This window comes from Malurus melanocephalus, unplaced genomic scaffold, assembly GCF_030028575.1.
Source record: "Malurus melanocephalus ecotype Western Australia unplaced genomic scaffold, MMel_1.1 scaffold_211, whole genome shotgun sequence".
NCBI classification, from domain to species: domain Eukaryota; kingdom Metazoa; phylum Chordata; class Aves; order Passeriformes; family Maluridae; genus Malurus; species Malurus melanocephalus.
In genome coordinates this window covers 175068-196026 of record NW_026623443.1, presented here as the reverse complement: position 1 = coordinate 196026, position 20959 = coordinate 175068, and the positions used below count along the sequence as shown (strand labels likewise).

General features: G+C 39.9%; 1 protein-coding gene across 2 annotated transcripts in view; it reads right to left on the bottom strand.

The window, feature by feature from the left end:
- LDLRAD3 (low density lipoprotein receptor class A domain containing 3) overlaps positions 1 to 20959 on the bottom strand; it is a 101293-nt gene that overhangs the window by 35758 nt on the left and 44576 nt on the right. For both annotated transcript variants that reach the window (XM_057373957.1, XM_057373958.1), the window contains exons 3-4: positions 12490 to 12615; positions 9914 to 10048 (exon numbers count right to left, since the gene is read on the bottom strand). In XM_057373957.1, the coding sequence (XP_057229940.1) occupies positions 9914 to 10048; positions 12490 to 12615 (261 nt within the window). The remainder of the gene's footprint in view (positions 1 to 9913; positions 10049 to 12489; positions 12616 to 20959) is intronic.

Here is a 20959-nt window from a genome sequence, read left to right as displayed (position 1 = left end):
TGAAAAAAGAAAATTAAATTCAATACCACTTACTGTAAGGAACTATACAATATTCCTACAACTATGTGCTCTTACAAGTATCAGTGCAAAATACCTTGCAGAGCTTCCATTTTAATTGCACATGTTTCCTTTCCCTCAAACTAAGTCCAAACCACCTCCTCACAAACCAGTCAGCAAGGCTCCATCCACAATGGACTTCAAAGCTGACTGACACAAAAGTTTAGGTTTTAGCTCAGAAAACATCTGAGGTCTAGAACCTCTGCTGCTGCACAGTCCTAAGTCTTCTCCTGTAGAGAACCATGAGCACTAATTGCCATGGGAAAACCTGCCTCAAAAAGTCTAAAGTGTTTTCCTGACAGACATCACTAAATTAAGGGTGGTGTTTGCTTGCTATTCAGCATGAAGGAGGCAGAGGGAAATGACAGTCTGAGAAAAAACATTTGAACAAACAGAGCAAGTTAATTTTTAATTCCCACAGGTTTTAGTGCAGTGTAACACATTTCCTAACCTCTTAACAAAAACACCAGATCCTCAAGATTATTTCCACTTAAGAATTCGTTGGTAATCACAGCATTTACTGTAGTGCAGTAATGCTGTTAGAATAAATGAAGCTCTGAAAGCTTCTGTTTTTAAGCCTCAGAGGATGTGCTTCAGCACCAAAGACCAGACCCCACAGTGACTAGCTGGTACACTTCAGGTGATCGACAATACTCAGAAACGATTAATTATATTAATTTTCTTCAAATGACTTAATATTTCATAAAGCTTTCAAAAGTTAAAAGTTTTGTATTTTTCCCATGCAAAATAGACACCAGACACACAGCCCAAACTGCTCAAAATCATTTACCCCACTAGTAGCAAAAAGCATCAGATGGCTCCAGTTGCTGTCACCTCTGTGCTCAGGTCATGTGAACAGGCACTCCCAACTGTCCCTGCCTTCAGCCATGATAATGGAAACACTATTTTAATCATAGGGCATAGGTATCAACAGGACTTCTGAACTCAAAGCTTCCCACTCGCCRGACTGTGACCTCCATTAACAGCTCATACCTGTTCTGACATCTGAGCTGAACTTGAACAAAATGCTAAAAGCACTTTATGGAACTATACCCTCCATACTCCTTCCCCTGCTCGTTCTCCAGGTTTTACTGTTTGCATAGACAAAATTACAAATAAACAGAAATTTAATTATTCAGCTTCTAATTCCCATTGCATGTTGATGTTTATGTAATTGAAAACCATATAATTACTTTATGTTTTAACATCCCTCATAAATATGGATTTTTAACACAATCCTTTACARCAAATTAGCACCAAAAATCTGGTAATGTGAGATGGGAGCATGAGTTACTTTGGCAAGCTCAGAGAACTGCACAAAGACTAAACAGTGGTGTGATGTCTCTCATCACTTCACAATTTTCAGCAGGCAGAAGAAAATCCACYGCAGTTCCCAGCTTTGCTAGGAAGCCTGATCAGGCTCCGGAACACAAGTTTTAATGCAAGAGCAGCAAAGAAGGAAAAGCTAGAATCTGACAGCCTCATCCTTCACACATTTACAGGTACTGAAAYGCTTGGCTGAGGATAAATCTCAGCTTAATCTAAAGCCTGGCAAGAAACTTTCTTTTTCATGATAATCCACTTACTTATCAAGTTTCATTTGCTAGTTTTCAGATCAGGCTGTATGAAATACCTTTCTCTGGAACCCCAGCTGGCAACTTACTTGGGCTTTAAAAATCACCCTCAAGCAATTTGTGCTCCACAGTGAATCCAGCACACTGGCACAGCAATACAAGTGTGACCAACAACGAAGAAACAAATGCCTTTAGCTTCAGCTGCTGAAAGTTATTGTTTCCATTGATCTGGCTGGGAACAGCATTTGGAAGGAGTGGGCACAAAGATGTAGCAAGGTCTGGTATTTGATATTAATACCACCTCAGTGGTATTATGATATTAATACCACCTCAGTGATGAGGTATCCCCCACAATTCAGTTTCCCATACCTTTATTTGTCCTATAGGCTGATATAAAATCGTATTTTCAGTAACATAGAGTAAAACTGCAGCTATGCTAGCACAGTGAAGTGAAACCACTTAAGAGAAAAGCAAGAATTACTCTAAGCAAGGATTTCTCAGAATAATAAACACAAACTGCCAAGGCCTRTTGAGGTCCTGGACTCATGAGATCACCTACATTTCTGAGGGCAGTTCTGCATTTCTACCTGCTCTCCTCTGTATGAACCAAGTGCATTGTACCAGCAGAGATTCTAGCTAAAGGGATGACTGGCTGACCTGGAGTCACTGCACTTATTCTTGTTGAGCAAATATCAGTTAAACTTTTCACCAGAGCTTGGTAACCCTGTTCTAGGGGACTCTACACTGAAAACATACTCYTTTAGGTCAATCACATAATTGGCTACGTACTAAAGTGCTACAGCATCTGAATGGAGCCACTTTTACACCTGGCCMTGGTGGCTTTGCTCATGGCTTTACCTTTGAGTAAGAACACACACACAAGCTTTGACAGAGCTCACATGCCACAAATGATTCCCAGATATAACTGAAGTTGTGAAAAGATAGAGATTTTAACCACATGCAAAACTAGTTACAGCTGGGAACAGAGCTGCAGACTGACATTTTAGGAGCCACATCTTCCAACTTTACTGCAGGAGGTAGCTGCAGGAGGAAAAAATCAAACCAAACCAAAAAACCTACTCAAAATCTGACACACAGGTTGCTGGGATCTGTTTTTCCCCACCGACACAGGTATGAGCAAGAAAATTGCTCTTCTGGCCAATTCCACTACTGCACAAAAAGAACAGTCCAAGTCCTAAGGAGAAAGAAAGGGACAGTGGTGCTCGCTGCCCAAGTCCCAGAGAAAACTACTGAATGCAGCCACCTTCCTCAATAGATCTTCTTGGGAAATAATTTCTAACTAGTGGTTACAGATATGACAATGCCAAACATTATTTGCAAAGGCACTGAGATATAAATTAACCTCACACTTTTTGCTAACCTGGTTAATGCACACAGGTCTCAAAGCTAGAGTTAGGCTAAAGCACTATTACTCAGCTCAGATTAAATTCAATAATCAGGCTAAACAGCAAGGTTTGCCACTTAACTAAAAGTCCAGGGTTGATGGGGCCAGACCTGGTGGGAGAACCATACAGACCAGCTCCCAACTGGGCTTGAAAGTAGAACTACAGGTTGGGGCAGGCCAGTCTGATGAATAAGGGTTAGAAAGTGAAACAGAAGACAGCCAAGCTAACTCCCACTCTGCTAGTGAGAGTGTCTCTTCAGTACTTAACCCAGGAAACCTTTGCTGAGGATCTTCCAAGACATGCATTTGCTATGACAACTCCCATTTTCCAACAAAAACCAAATGAAAGTTAAGGTTTCCTTTTGAAAACAAATGCTAGAATAATTTYCTACAGCACTTGGTCACCTTACCTGTACTGAGTTTGTTTTACAGCAAGTCAAAGATTAACGTCCRTGCCTTTCAATTGGATTCTCTCCAATGACAGCAGAAAAAGATCTGGGCCCGCACCTACAGTCCAGCAACAGAAGCCWTTTGCACAATTAAATCACATTGACATAAATGAAAAGTTAATGCAGTTCGGCAGCCAGGGCATGACATGACATGCCAATACAGAGACTGTATTTCAAACACCTACGTGATGTTATAAACTTGTGGAAAATGTATTTCAAAAGAATTTATTTRTTTTTACTAATGAGAGCTCAAGAGRTAATTTAATGAGCCTCAAGATCAATGGTGAAAAAGAATGCCCTTTATTTCTCAACTGTCTTCCTCCAGTGTGACATTTTGAAGTTTTGAAGTACAGGCAATGAAAATGGATATCCACATCATCACCTTTTTCTGGAACTTTTAATTAGATGTAAATGCCAYAAAGTGAAGGTAAGAATATCTGGACACAATTCCTGAGAGCTCATATTTCATCTCTCTCAGCACAAGTGAGAAGACCCCATGCCTTTTCAGACTCAATTCCCAGCTCTTCTCATCAGCCACTTGATGAAAGCAAAAGAATCTCATAATCCCTGAACTTACTGTTKTTGTAAGTAGCCTGTGAACTGTAATTTTAGTTTCAGCAACAAAAAGCAATCAACCGAAAAAGAATTAAAAATCATGTTATTACAGTTAGAGTCSAACAAGGCACTCCAGTAAGATCAGCACTCCCATGATGGGAGTAAGCTGTGCTTTGAGGAAAGGCATCCTGAAGTACATGATTAACTTAAGCTGGAGGCCCTGTCTTCAAGGAATTGCTTTCAGGTCAAGATGATTGTTACCAGATCCTATTTTTCTTCCCTATTATCCCTGATAAAGCTGTTGGTAAACATGGTGACTCCCAGTGACACAACACCTCATCTAAGATATTACCTGGGTCACAGAACTGATTTTTTACAGTAGTCAAGTCACCATCTGCTGGTAACTTGAGCTTGAAGCCATCAGAGRAGGGTTGAGCAGATCAGGTTGAGTCTGGAGACCTCCCAGGTCTAGAAACACCTTTTAAATTAAGTTTGTTGTCCATTTGAAGGCTTGAATTCATGCTTGTCTATTGCCCCATTATAGCTGCTCTTAATAGAGCATTTGCTCTCCGAACAGGGGTAGTGTAACATTTTGGCAGTATGTCTTTTATTATTCTGCCAAAATGACAGGCCAAAGTGGTTGTAGAAGTAACATGATGGTATACAAGGAGACTATTGCTCAGCTACATTTGCCTGTTCTGCAACAAAACTACATGAGCACCTGCCTCCTGTAGCTYACCTTACCTATTAGTCCCCATGCAGATGGATCCATTTTTTTCTTAACAAGAACCCTCTCAAACAAATAATTTTTTTGAGGAGGAAAAAAAAGGGAAAGAAGAGGAAGGGTGGATTCAGGGAATGGAGAAATATATGAAAGAAAATATTCACAGCTAACAAAAACATTTCCATCTAGCAAGTATTACAAAAGAAGGATATTACAGAGTTAAATATGGTCAGGCAAAGACTTCATTTAATAAAACATTTTATTTGTATCCTTCCTTAAACTTCTGCTTCTATTCAGTCTGCCTCTGAGTATTAAACTCCTGCTGTAGGCTGAATCTGGGCTAAGATTATGCACAATAATTGCAAGTTGAGCTTCAGTTTACAGACTTAGACAATAATGAGTCAAAGAGAGACTCAACAAAAGGAAACGTATACAGACAGGATCAGACAACAAAGCCTTGGGATGTCTAAGTGATACCACAGCATTGGGGAATTTCAGATTTTCAATTTACCACATGCAAAGGACTGGTTACAAGCTCCATATGGAGTGGGATGTTCTGGGAGCTATTTGTGTTTCATAAATTAGGTTTTGTGGTATTTAATTGAAATTTAGAATACGTCTGTTCCACTTAGCTGTCTGTTCTAAAACCCACTTTGCATTGCAACTCAATCATGCAAACATTAGCAATGGCCTTAGTGCTTACCTCCACAGCCAGTCTACTTCCAGCTTTGCCTATAACTTAATCCACAGAAATTATCATTACAAAATTCATATTATCACTTAAAAAGTTATTTTAGTAAGCCCACATTTTGAACAGTTTTCCACTTAATTGAATAGGGTCAGATTTTTTATTTTTTAATATGCTGAGAAGTTTTATACAGCAGTTTATGCATGCCACAGAGAAAAGAATTGAGACTTCTAAAACTGTGTATACTTTTAAATTTGTTTTAGAATACTGGAGTGTATCAAAATCCTAATGCAAATTCAGTGAAAAGACATGCAAAAAAAAAAAGGAGGAGGTATCCACATGTGCAACAGCAGACATTACCAAATACACAGGACAAGAATTAATTTCTGAACAATTACAAAACATTTGGTTTATAACTTGACCACAGTGGTACTGTTTGTAAACAACTGCAGAGCTACAATTTCAGGGATATTACTGAAGTYAACAGCAGCAGACAGAGTGAACACAGACCAGCAGCAATAAAACTTCCTTTCCTAGGCAACGGGGTTAAAGCTAGTAAAGGTATTTAGCAAACTTGGATGGAAAGAAAAGAAGGGCCATGAAAGAAAAATGGGTTTAAATTAAATTACCCAGAATGCATTTGTTAGTGTTAAAGCCTTCTAAACTAAAGTACAAAATGGAGGAGAAGAAGCACTGGGAGGACAATATTTACATTAGAAAAATCCAAACTAATTAAGAGAATAAATTAAACACAGTCCTAAAACTGAACGAATTTACATTGTTGTTGGAAGACACTGAGAAGGAGTAATTCCTTTCCAGCTGAGAGAATCCCTGTCACAGAAGAGGAAATCCCCCCAGCAACAGGCAGGTCCAAGGAGTACACCCAGAGCAGATGCCATGAATCATTAGCACTGACAGCTAAATAGAGGCATAGAAGAAAGAARTGTGTGGGGGAGAGAAACTTTCCTCTGAATTGAGATCCATTAAACACAGTACAGGAGCAGAAATTTCTAATCACTGCTGGTGTTGTTAAATCTGGAGTAACGTCCTAGAAAGAACAATTCATAAGCAATTCATGTATTTGACTGGTGTGAATAATCCAAGCAATTGTATCCTCTATCCAATCCCAAGACTCAAGCACATATTTGGATGAATTCACCACAGTCCAGATTAAGGGAAATATTTTGCCATGCTACTTCACTGATGGAAAACCAAGGTGACCAAAGTAGACCTGGGGTGGGATTRAAAGAATAGCTCTGAAGTTTATCATGGCAGCAACAAGAGCTACAGATAATAACTTCTGCCAGGAATTAGAGAAGAATTCTTTGACTTGSTGTTAAATTAGTGCTGTTTAATCTGACACTTTTCCCATGACATATAAACCTTTGTAAATACATAACACTCTGTTACAAGTGGTAAGGAGAAAGGAGGGCAGGAACATCCTTCAAATTTGATGTTCCTCTGATTTTCAAAATTAAATCATGAGTCTCTCCCTCAAGTAAGTCTGCTATTTTTTGTGACYAGAATTAATCATTATAAATGCACCTATTCAGGTTCATCTCAAATTGCAGAATGCTAAAAGCTATTATTCATCGAGGATGGCACATTTTGAAGTGCTCCATGTCAAAGCKGGGTCAATATCTATTTCAGTAGGAGGCCACATTCCTGTTTTCCKGGTCTGCAGAGTCACCTTTCTTGACTGAAAGGATCCTCATGTATGGAGCAGTATCTGACACAAACCAAACTGATATGCYACTGGAGCTTTCCAGTAATGACAGCAGGATAAAGGAGGCCTTTGAAGTTCATGGAAGAGCAGGAAGAGGTGATAATTTAAAAAGCTTGTCAGTATACCCAAGAGCAGAAGGAGAGCAAAGTATCAATTAATAATTCACACTCCTATTTCTCATGTTATCATAGTACCTCCAAACAGTTTGCAAACATTGATTAAGTCTAATGACATGCCCCTGAAGCAGACAAGCACGTTTGAAGTTCTATTCCTAGCAGCCATGATGGCACTCAGGGAGCATTTCCTTTAGCTGATCTATGCCCTCTCTTCCCCTGTTAAATGGTGATAATGACACTATCATGCGGTGGTTCAGAAGCTTAGTGACGTCTAAATCAACACATTTACTGACAGAAAAATAGCACACAAGGACAATCTCATATGTCAGATTACACTCTTACACAATTACGCTGAACTCAAGCTACCACACCTGACACAACATAGCCAGTGGGAATCTTCATTTTATAACACTCTCCMGGGTTTGCCTTGCTCTGTCCCTAAGTACCCAGAGCACTTGAGTTCTAGTTAATGACCAGGATTCTTCGGTACTGGGTTAACAAGAAACACATTGTAATTACAGTAATTAGATCTGATGTAGAAAGAATTGTGAGAAATCAAAGACTGTCCACAGTAGCCTCTAATTCCCAATTAACACAAAGTAGTTGGTGTGTTTGCAAGCCAGGACAAACATACCCATAGCTGCAAACTCCACAGGTAATTGCCATTTGCATTCAGAAGGGAAGTTGAACCACTACACTGTTTTAATCCTTGCTTTGAAAGACAGCTACCCATGTGTTGTCCACTTACAGACGGTGAAACAGCAATTGAGGGAGGCTTTGAGCTGCCAAAGGGAAAAGCCAATCACACAGGCTMCCCACAACCAGCATTTCACTTTGGGAACTCCTTGCTCCCAATACCATACTTGGACTAATTTTTTTTTTTTTTAAATTAGAAAGTCTACAACCATGGATGTTCTTGTCCTAATGAGAGAGAGTTCCTTCTTCCTTGTTTGGGCCTCTTTCACACATTACTTTGCTTAMCCTTCTTACTAATCTAACATTTCCAGAAAGACAAATATGAAGACAAAAATAAAGGCTTCATGAAATGCAGCTCTTTTCTTCTCTTGAGCCTGACAGTCAGTTCCAAAAGCAGATTGTCATGACAACAAACAACCTGGAGGCAATCCAGCCAATTAATCTGCCGAGGAAGCAGCCATCCTAACCTAGGAGAACAGCACYGCTGCTTTAAGCTTCAGAAGCAAATAAAATGAGAGAAAGCAAAAGAAACCTAACACCAAACCTTACCACCCACATTTAATSTTATTAGGCTGCCTTAGAGCCATAGTGAAGAACAGTCCAGCCCTGCACACGCGTAGTCCCTGGGCAGCCCCTTCGCCCCCATTCCCAACACAGAGCACAGGCAGCCCAGACCCTCTCTGAGGCTTTGATCTGAGCTGAGCCACATTCCCAGGCCCTGACGTAGCTCAACGTGCAGAAGAGTTATCAAGGTGAGCCCTCCAATCTTTACATGTGCAGCCAAGGAAAGAGCCCCTAGGTTAAGCAGAGGTATGAMACAGAAGAGACTGTCACACACCACTGCTATAAACCCTGTTTTGTTGGCACTGCTGTTGCGCATTTTTCCTCTTCTCTGTGACTTGTCAAGAATATTTATCAGCATCTTAAGCTCAGGATTATTTACTTTTTCACAAAGGATTAAGTGATCRGTGAAGGTAGATATGAAAGTAATTCTCCTTCAATTTCACTAATTACTTTTTCCTTCATATGCTACTTTATCTCTTTTCATGTATTCTGTTTTCTATAGGCTAAAGCACATCACATCTCCCCTGAAAATATCCACTATCTCCCGTATTTTTTCTATTCTGGTCTCTTGGTAGTAACTCAGACATTAAAATGTTTAGCAGCAGATGCCCAATACCTACTGTTTGTTAATCTCATGTCATTCACATATGCTCCATGTTCTATAAAATACTGTGGTATTAAGTTACAGAACACAAAACTTGGAAGCACTCACTGTAAACTTATATGAGAAGTTGAAAAGAATAAAAATGTCAAAGACTGTGTTTTGAGATTCTCCCTGTAAACTGATATGAGAGGTTGAAAAGAATAAAAATGTCAAAGACTCTCTTTTGAGATTCTCACAAGACTCAATACACAAAAATTTCAAATAAAAATTTTCTTCCCTGTCTTCAGGGGAAGGGTAGGAATAAATGCTTTCAGTGTAGACCTGTCCTGCAGYTAAACATGCCTTTCAGAAGGTAACTGAGCAATGAAGATCTAAAGCTTTAAGCATACACAAGATTTACTCATCTGGTAAGTACACAGATTTGCTTCCAACTGAGGTTTTACTATCAAATCCCCTGGGTCCAATCCATCTCACAGAAGTACTAAATGGATTCCTAGCAACTTCAGTAAGCAGTGGATCACAGATTATAAGCACTTCCTGAAAAAGCATGTTTTTACAAACTGAAAAAGATACCAGTCTTCCGAGCACTGAGAATGCAATGTATGCATGTGCACACACTCTACACATTTCCTTCTCGCTGTCTGCAGCTCTAGCCAACATAGAGTAAGCCAACAATCATATTTTCTGCTGAGCCTTTTCTGTGTTCACTTGAGTTGGTACAATATTGCAGAATAGAATAAAGCTCCTGTGCCTACCTTGAGGGCTTTCGCAGCTTTCTTCATCGCTGTTGTCTTGGCAGTTATTCTGACTGTCGCACACAAAGCTTTTATCAATGCACAGACCATTTTTACAGTGAAATCGGGCAGTAGAGCAAAGCAAGGGGTTTGCTGCTGCAAAAAGAGAAAGTGARATCTTTCATTAGAAATTCTCTTCCCCAGGAAGTTAAATTTAGAAATTCTCTTGCCCAGGCAGTTAAATAGCTCATAAGCATCAACCACAGGTCACAACTCAACAGCTGGTCAATTTGCTGGCTATGTGGGAGTAACCTGGCAATCAAACCAACCCTGGCTTTCTAAACAGGGAGAGCTGAAATTCTARTTTATGCAGGATTCATTACAATTAGCAGAGATTTAGCCCACCCACCGTTGTGATAAGCCTTCTGTTCATTTTCATGAGAGCCCCAATCATGATCACTGTTCCATAYTTGCTCACACTGAAGACATATGGAGGGTAGAACTGCCTATCATAAACACTGCCTGCTGACTCCCATCACAGAAGACTCAGTTTAACCTAAGTTTCATACTGTAAGACAACAATTCTGACTGAGAACTGCCAGGCAGTGGTTCATTTACCTCAGCTTCTCTTCTTCTACCCATTCTCCTCACTATCTTGAATTGACATAGCAACAATGTTGAAATCTTGCAGCCTCTCATTGGAATCTCAATTATTTTTTAAAGAACRGTGTTTGCACCCTTCATATACATCATATATAACCTCATCCTTCAACACAATCATTACTTAACTGAGATATGTATAAWTTAGCTGTTTTTAATATCTACTCACAAATCAACTGCTGTTCTTTAATCATTTTTGGCACTCTTCTCTGAACTCTGAACAGTTTTTGGTAAAGGGGGGACTGAAATAGCATGCAACTTTCCAACTGAAAATTATAAACATGCTTAGATGTCTTGTCTACTTCAAATTGCTTCTCTGCCACAACAACAAAAGGGTTTACAGCTTCCAAACACTAATTGGCTTCCATTTTTTATTCTTTAAAGTAAGAGCTACACTTAAGAGTTTTTAAAAAAACCTCAAAARCCTTGAAGTCTGCCCTACATATAACCTGCAGTACATATAACAAACACTGCCAATTCCTCCAGCTTTCCAAGAGCACATTTAGGATGAACATGCTAAAGCTACTTTGGTTTGAAACTGCCACAAACTTGCACACCACACTGATTGCYGAGGTCACCCTAGAACCTACATGGCTGTTCCTCTTCATAAGCAGGGACTATAAGCAGACATTTAGGCATGCTAGAAAACAAGTGCTTCATTGGGATAGAATAATGGGGAGATCAGCAGCATGTTAGCATCAGTAAGGTCCCATTGGAGCTATACACTATACACTCATGGCCAATCGTGCCATTCCTAATCAATTCCATAAGCTGGGGCACTTTCAGTTGAGACCTGCCACTTGTCAGTCCACCACTTCAAGGATATTCTAAGCACTCTGGCAAAGCCTATTTTTAGTCCATTTGTTCAAGCCTAATCCAGAGTAATCTTCTGAGCCTTCAATGTTTCTCTAGCTTCACTTGCTCTGCCGAAGTGCTGATTCCCTGCCACAGTGCCACAGTCCTTGCAGGGCCAAACCAGACTCTCCAGGCCAACAACAGATGCCACCTTAAGAGAAGTTCGTGCTGTGAGGGAAAGCACACCAACCACCAACAAGAAAGGCAAGTCCTCCTCCATCAAGCAGACAGTGATAGATCACTGTAAAGATTGCCCCTTTTGTTATCTTTGAAAGMTGCTGTCTGTTGTCCTCCTCCTGACCTTTAAAAGTCATTGAAAACAAAACCTCAGCATGCTCTCTGACAGGAGAATGAGCAAATATTTTGGTGCAAGCTTTCACCTAGAGACCCATGCTTTTACCAGCTCTTGATAGTAACAACAGAGCTGCTGGATTCAACATCACTTTTCCCTACTGCCAAGATACATCCCTGCTGGACTTACAGATACAAATCAATCTGTGCAGCTACACGCAGAGGGTTTAGCCCAAAACAAGCAGTACTTCAGACCATCTCTCTGCTACAACTTCCCTGCTGCTGTGCATTGGCAGGCATGTCTGGCTTCAAGAACCTCCTTCTCCTTCCAAGAACCTGCTTGGCTAAATATGCCATTATTTGCATTTTTGTTGTTTGAGAACATGTATAAACAGAGAAACCTAAATGTGCTGATGACCAAATACATCATATTCTTCAGTGATAAGAAATAGGAAAATTAAAAAGGAAAAATTCAAATGGTATTTAACATTAGCCCAATTTGAATTACATTTGAGTACACAGAGCATGTTCAAAGCAAATATGCAGCTTAAAACACATTTCAGGGGCTTGAAATATCATACAGGTATTATATAAAAGCAAGACTGAGACAGACCTTAAAAAAAAGGGGAGATTCAACCATGAGGTGAAAAGCCAAGGATCATCTGTGCCTTAAAGGACAGGGAGAATATCTGACTCAGGAACTGAAGGCCACTGAATGTTTCCTTTCTAAGTAGCATCAATTAGTTGAAATACACAGCCATGCCCTCACTTGCAAGCAGGGTCCCACTTACTGCAGTTCTCCTCATCGCTGCCATCAGGACAGTCCTCAAAGCCGTTGCACCGGAAGCGGCCAATGATGCAGTGGATCCCACTGGCGCAGGGGAAGAATGTGGCACCACATTTGGATTTGGCTTTTGCTGTGAGAGGAGACAGAAGTGGGCAGAGGTGAGGGAAACAATTTACAATGGTTACAGATGCTGTCATAGCAGTACAGTAAAGGATGCTCAAGGCAGTGCTGCTGGCACTGATGGTAGGTGCCTTCCAAGCAAATTAGTGTCTTTGTGAGAATAAAAAACACTAGACACTCATAAAAATATTTTTCAGGCTGCAAACTCTAAAAAGAAAATGCTATAATTAACACTGCTTTTATTCAACATGATTTATACAAACTGGATGCAAAAGGACCACCATACCTCTTGCTGCAGTTATTCAGGACAGAAACTACATGTATTTCATAGTGCCAGCACAGCTACTCATTAAAACACTAAACACTAACAACAYCAAAATGTGTTTAACAAATGATTACAGAATCTCATTATGATCTCAAGTACTACACACTTTTTGCTTTATTGCACAGCAACTCTTCATTGCAAGAAGAGAACACTGCCCTCAGCCAGAGTGATGCAGATGGTTCTACTCTGATGCTCAAGGCAAGCACCAGAGAAGTCCTGTGGTACCACCAGCTGAGAACAAAACAACTCCCAACACAAAGTGCAATTTTAAAAGACAAATGGTTACATTTTTGCTTTTCCAAATGGTCTCRTGACTTGATGGACCACATCACAGGTTACTTTTTCTTCAGAAAGTCCTCTCTAAAGCAAAGGCAGTCTGCAGAAAGAATATGCTGGTAACTGCAGGAAGGTGTGTATGGTGCAATGTGATAATGCCACTGATTGGAGAACACCAGAAAAGGAGCCAGATCTAGAGCTCACCAGCCTTGTGAGCAAACGTTTCCTACTCTGACACAAACCTACAAGAAGTGCTTGCAACTCACAGGTTTTGAAATGTGACAGATCTGAGTATCAAAAGAGCAAAATTTATGTGGCCCAATGGCATATTAGTACACCAACCCGCAGTTTCACAAGGCCAGGACAAGATCAGGGACTATCAATGTACATGCAAAAAAAACTATATCCAGTAGGGATAAAGAGCATTAATTTGGAAGGAATCATCTCTTTCAGGATTAACTACTAAGAACAGCTGTAGCAAAGCCTTCTTCCATCACTCAACAGACTACATATAAACTGTTTTAAACCACAGTTACAGTAATTCTTACTTGATCTAGTGTCCTCCAAAACCAACTTCCTGTAGTTCCTCTCTTACATGTTTTTCTTCATTATACTAGTAGTTTTCAATTAAAATTATGAAGTGTAAAATATGATGTATCACTAAATTTTCATATATTCAACTACCATTTTTTCTGAAGAGTATCCAAGGTCCACTTGGGGAAGAGAAATTGAGCCAYTACTTTGCACAAAAACAGGTGATAAAGTACCCTAAAGTAGCCGCTGTGCTTCACACCACTGGCAATAGAAAACCATCAGCAGAGATGTTTGAGCCCCTGCAATTCTTTACACAACATCAAAGAGCAACTTCTGTGTTAGAATTCTGAGAGAGGCTGATCTCAGCTAAACAATTCAGTAACCACAAGGTGTGAGGCACCATTATACTCCCAGTCTTTAAACAAAATCAGCAAAACAACCTCAGCTACAGATTCAGTGTCATCAAAGCAAGCAGACTAGCAAGCCAGCCAAGATGCTWCTGGACAAGTGTGATAATAGCACACGTATGTGAAGAGGTGCCCAATGCTTCACATGTTGCTTTTGTTGTTGCTTACCCTCCTATAAAAGCTAACACCTTTTTGAAATCATAGAGCGAATTTACATTCCCCAGACCAAATACTACTTCTAGACAACTTATTTTAGAGATGTATTTTGAGCCAGAGCAGTTCTACGAGGGAACAAAAGGACAAAGTTCCAAGAGTTTCAAGGAGAAGAAGTAAGAAATAAGAAAAGGGGGAAGCAATTTCCTTCTGCATCTGTTAACATTTACTGGATCCCATTCCTTCAAGCAGGTTTACTTTAGTCATTTGGGGTCTGAATTCAGAGGCTATCAACTTTCTGGCAAATCATAATCAATGATGATCTTTGTCCTCTCTGAAAATCTTGACAAATAAGGCTTCAAAATTATTTGCTTCCAACATTTCTAACATTCTCTTACTCTTGTAGCCTTATTCTTYCTGACAGATTTCAGACTGTGAATCGTCAAAACATGAGCCTGTGGCCCTCTAAAGAGGAGAGGTTTTGTGCCTGTATGTTTCTAATCAGAGCCAGACGTGGCAGTGAGGGCTGGAAGAGCCCTGTTTCAGGTATGACACACACAGGTCACCACATTCTTGACTGCTCTGGCCCCAAAGGGTGCAAAGCACATCTGGGACCTTGAGCTACCTTGAGCTACCACAGTAAAGCCATAAGTAATATTTAATGTTCGACCACATCTGGAAGAAAAACATKCTGGAATGACTAGGAACAAAGTCAAGTTTCTGGAAAATGAACTCTTTCTTCCATACAAAGCATACAGATACCCCACCAAGAAAGAGGGACAATTATTTGTGTAAATATAAACCATTCAGGACAATTATTTAATGTAAGTATTACTTAGATTGTTATATAATGTTTAGTTCAACACTTCATCCCCATATGTTTTTCTACGTTCTCCTCATGAGACAGTAGCCAGAGAACAAGAAAATTCTATTTCAGAATAACTGTTTATAAAAAAACACATACTAGTAACCACAGACCAAAAACAAATATGAAACTAAACACCTTCAAGTTATTTCTAAGTTTCCCTTTTACATAGCCCACTGATTTTATTTTTTTTTAACTGAAGGGAAGGAAAAAAYMACAAACAAAACCCAAATGCAATTCACTGTATTTGCAACAGACACSATATATACAAAAACCAATCCCAATTCAAATTTATACTTACATTAGAGACCCTAGAAATAAAAAAGAGCATTTCAACCACCATGGTGATTCACTAAGTAACACAGCCAGTTGCTTATTAGACACAAGTCTTGCTCCCAAACAGAACTTAGTTTTCCAAGTTCCAATTTCAGACACAAAATGCATTTTTCATCTGCTTTACACAAAYGCAGGGAAAATGAGCAACTGGTAATGCCTCAGTCCAAGTCACATCCCCATACTCTGGAGAACTCCACTGAGGAATTCCAGCTTTATTTCAAATTTGACATTCTTCTTGTCCTCTGACATAGTTTCCCCAAGGTTTTCAAGTAAGTATTTTTTGGCCACTGCTCACAGAATTCCTATGGAAAGAACAATTATTTTGTCCAGAGCAGAAACCTACCTTCCCATTCTGCAGGATCTTTGGAGAGACCCTAAACATGAAAAGCTGTAATTTTCTTCAAGTCTTTGGCACCCTAACAAGTAACAGATATGTACCCCAGGATCATGACAGCCTATAGCACATTCAAGTCATATGCTGCATTATTCCAGCATTCCTCTGCAATTCTTACTACTATTACAAGACTCTTASAAAAAGAAAAGAGTTTTCTTCTCCTTTGTTCATCACTGTGTCTTCTACTGCACAGTTTCCAAGTTTTCAGGCAGATCTGTATGTGAGAAGCTTTATGTGTATCTGCCAGCAGCTATCTATTTGGCTATTTTGGTGATTTCAGCCTTGATAAGCTTTCAAGGACAGCACTGTCTTTGCAATCTACATTCTTCTCTGTTATGCTTGGTTGAAATGGGCTCAGGATAATCAAGAATTACAGGGACATCAGGAAATGACAGAAGAGAAGTGAAAAGGGACACAGGCGCATGTGGACTGTTTGATCTTATTTAGCCAAGGTATTACAGCCAGCTAAAATAATGGGAAGGGAAGAAATTGGCTGTTTTAAAAGGAACTGGCAAGTGTCCCTAAACCCATGTCTCCAGAAAGGAAGAAACTGAGAGACAACACCTTGGACAGGAAGGGGTGAAATACAGCAAGAATTTGTAAGAGCAACTTACAAAACTGTAAGAAAGGCTACCCAAATAGAGATCAGTCTAGATTCAATACAGCAAGTATAAAAAACACCCCAAAATTGCCATTCAACCAATTTGTGAGCCTATGGAAGAAAGTATCAATTTATTCCAGTTCCACTCTTCRTCTGTTACCTAGTCATGACAAAAGCAACCCAGGACTGGAAGATTAATGTGAATCTGTATTTACATCACACAAAAGGGAATCACCATGGCATTTAAAAAGAGGTGTCAGTGAACTACCATGCACTTGAGGAGTCTCCTGTGACTCCATTACCCATGGGAAGAAATTGCTCTTCATAAAATGCTCTTTTCATCTCTTAAAATTCAAACATGAAGCAAATGGGGAAGACTGTGACAGAGGGCTGCTGGCCACAGTATAAGCTTGCCAAATGTTCCCTCCAGGTTGCTTTGCTTAATTTCAAAAAAAGTATTTTGGCAGTTGTACGTGCAAGTGTGTGAAGTCACTCCTTATGCTACACAGAAACCAATCCTCCCACCCTTTTCTTTCAAAGCTCTAAAAAAAATACTAACTTCCCATCAGGACTAGTAGTATACCCCACTGAGGATGTGACAGTTTTCAGGCAAAGCTCTACAGCAGTAACAGAAAAAACATTTTGCTATCTTTAACATCCCAAGCGTGAAACAGAACTATTTTTAAAAAAGTGCAATCCGTTTTATTATTTCTCTGCAGAGATGCACAATAGCAGAGAAAAAGAAATCAGATTTGGCATATTCTGCATAAAATCTTACACTGTATATAGATAACCCTTTTGAATAAAAGCAATTTTGATACTCAAGGTTACAATTACTTCGAACCTGACTAGAAGCTTACAACTGATCTATGATGGGCAGGTGATTTTTCTTTTCATTGATGGAGCAGCAAAGAATCAAATGCATTCTACAATTAACAGTAATAACTGCAACTTAAATGAGACCAAGTACAAGGTGCTGCACCTGGGTCAAGCAAAACCCTGGTGCCAAGACAGGCTAGAGGGTGAATGAACTGAGAGAAGCCCTACCAAGAAGGACTCGAGGATACTGGTGGATAAGACTCAACATGATCCAGCAATGTGCACTTGCAGCCCAGAAAGCCAAATGTATCCTGGASTGCAGCCAAAGCAGTGTGGCCAGCACAGCAAGGGAGGGAATTCTGTTCCTTTTCTCTGTCCTTGTGAGACCTCTGGAGTGCTACATCCATCTGTGGGGTGCTCAGTGCAGAAGGGACATTGACCYGTTGGAGGGAGTTCAGAGAACACAGGGCTGGAGCACTTCTCCTGTGAGACAAGGCTGAAAGAGTCAGGGTTTTTCAACCTGGAGGAGAGAAGGCTCTGGGGTGACCTGACTGTGACCCTTTTGTAGCTGAAGAGGATCTACAAGAAAGCTGGAAAGGGAGTATTTACAAGGGCATATGAACTTAAGCTGAAAGGGAGTAGGAGATTTAGATTGGATACAAGGAAGAAATTCTTAACTGTGATAGTAGTGAGGCACTGGAACAGTTTGCTCAGAGAAGTTTGCAGATGCCCCATCCCTGCAAGTGTTCAAGGCCAAGCTGGATGGGGTTCTAATCTGGTCTAGTGAAACGTGTCCCTGCTCATGGCAGTGGGGGTTGAAACTGGGTGATCTTTAAGGTCCCTTGGTCTTGTTAAATACATAGTTATTACTGTTAATTACAGAATGCATTTGATGTCTTTGGTGGTCTATCTATGAAACTTCTGATTGTATGCAACATGCAAAGAYAACATACAGTGTGCACCCCACACAATGTGGTTAGTAGGCAAGCCTATTCCTTCTTTTAACTTTATGAACATTTCCATTTCAAAATGTTTCTCAATTATTTTGAAATCTGAAGTGAGGAAACAGGATGTAGCAGATACAAGAGCTGACATTTTGTGACAACCTACAGAACCTGAGCATCTTTGAACTCAAATTGTTGCCTTAGAACCTCTCCAAGMAGCAATCAAGCAAAGTAACTTTATGCTGCTTCACAGCTACACATCGCAACTCAACAACAGATAATGATTTATTCAGCTAATCAAAACCTGATTACTTGCATGCGACAAGAGCCAGACAGACACCACTGCATGCAGAGGGTGCATTATTGGACAGCCATCAGTATTCTCCTGACTTTGATAATGAACCACCTTAAACTTCTCTGCTGTAGTTAATTTAGGTTGAGGGATGCTACAGCCACATCACACAGCACTGTAAAGCCAGATTCTTTTGATGAATGCATGRAGAGGTGCAGCATTTCAGTAAGGGCTTTACATAAAGGAATAAAGGCTTTAACTTTAATTTACAAAGAAGGATTGATTTGACGACGCTATGTAACACAAGCAGGATGGCACCAGGATATGACTCCTTTCACCCCAAGAACAGATACAAACCCTAACCGTGTTAACATTTACAGTTATTTTGAGTTAGTTAWTTGCTGTTTGGCTCTACAGTATTCTCAGTTCTGTTCCCAATGGGAAAGTCACCTCTACCTGCAGTCACTCAGCTGCCTCAGCACTGAAGGGCAAATGCATCATTTGTTGGCTCGAAGAGCTCTGGAACAGGGCTGTCTTGCAGAACAACACAGAAGTTTGACTTCTGCKGCTTTTCTATCTAGGAAAGAGCTAGCCTTGAGTAATGTTCCCAATATAAAATGCACCAAACAGTCTACTATGGAGAAGAACTTCTCCAATTCAAAACAAAACAAAAATTTAATTTAATGAGTTATGATACAAAAAACAGCCAACCACAGAGCATTCACTGCACCTACAAAAAGCCCTTTCCTTCCTGTTTAACCAGGCAGGTGAAAGAGTCGTTATTCTTAAACTGCTAATGCAAACACAGAGGAAAAGAAGCCTAAAATGTGCTTTATTTTAAAGGAAGCAATTTTATACTTTTTTAAGTAGTGAAATTAGCTCAGTGGGAAGAACCAGAGTTGCCTCCAATATAGTAAACTATCACCCACTTACATGAGTAATATTTACAGTATAGTTAGCAGTAAGAGAGAAAGGACAATGCTGAAGTAAAAAAAGCCAAGAGTCTCCTGCCATGAAGAGTAAACGGCTTCCTTCTAAAAGGGTAAAAAAAGAAAGCACTTCAGAGCTGAATTACTACGAATCAGTGGCCTTTACTTCTTGCCAGAAAGTAAGGCCCTGAAGCAATCTTTCATGGTCTAGCAGTCTATGTTTTAGTCTTTCAAATCATCACAAAGCAGATGAGATGTCAGAAGAGAGCACAGACAAAAACCTTGGTTTTCAGACATTCAGTAAAGCAGTTTCTCACTAWAAGAAGTATTTTAGAAGTTAACAGTCACTAAACAACCCAAACAGTAACATCATACTAAAGGACAAATTAAGCACAATTTCAGAGTTTTAAAGTTACTCGAGATGCGAACAGGCAGGACAGAACACCACCCGTAAGGCATGGCAGTAGCAGTGCTCCTCAGGAACATGTGTGTGTCTGATGGGCTCCAAYCCCTCATTCCATTCTGGGATACTACCTAGCTGTTCTTTTTCATTCAGTTGTGCCACTGATTCCAACTGTTAAACCTGTCCAATTCCAAGCTCTCCAATTGGGCTACTTACTGACCCCCAATCAGGAGGATTACATAATTAGCACACAAACCCTCTTGATCTCCCTTCATCAAAAGTTATCAAACTAAGCAGCTACTGCACTTGCCCTTACTCATGTGTAATTGAGCTTCAAATGAAACATTCACCATGGTCACTTAATTACAAATCTTATTGTAACTACTAAGTATTTGGTTGCTTAATCAAGAGTAAAAACAAGAGCTAATTCCAGTTTGATATTCYAAGTTTGAGAGCTATCTGAGTAAACAGCAAAAAGATCAGCAGCTGGCTTACAGCCTCTTCCCAATTATTGCAGATGCTCATTTCATGCATTGCTTAATATTCAGCTTTCCTTCAGAATTCTGATGTTTGTTACCTACCTGCAAGAAAGATTCCAGGTCAATCAGGAGATGACAGGAAACAGCAAGAAACACAGAGGGAGACTTAAAAGCACTCAGATGTGAATAGAAGTTCAGAAGTCTTCCATGAGTCCATGTGCAACTACTACAAAACATGCAACTTCTTTTACTGAGTAATTYCTAGTTTTCTGCTATATATTCTAGTTACCTAGAAAAAAATTCATTAGATCTCTATACAAAATATTACTGGGTTATAAGCAAGAGTGAGGCAACTAAACATTGGTTTTGTACAATTTTCTATGACTGTTGTTTGCACAATACCTAACAGCCTAGATTCCTAGCACATGACAATGCTTACTCCATTAATACAGAAAATCTGTTTTGACTGCAGCTTTTCATTGCCATGATCCTTCCAGGATGCTAATTCTGGTAGAATGGTTCTCTCTTCCTAAGTTGAATCCCTGCTGTTAGATTTTCCCCTTCCATATATCAATACTGCCCCCCCCCCCCCCCCCC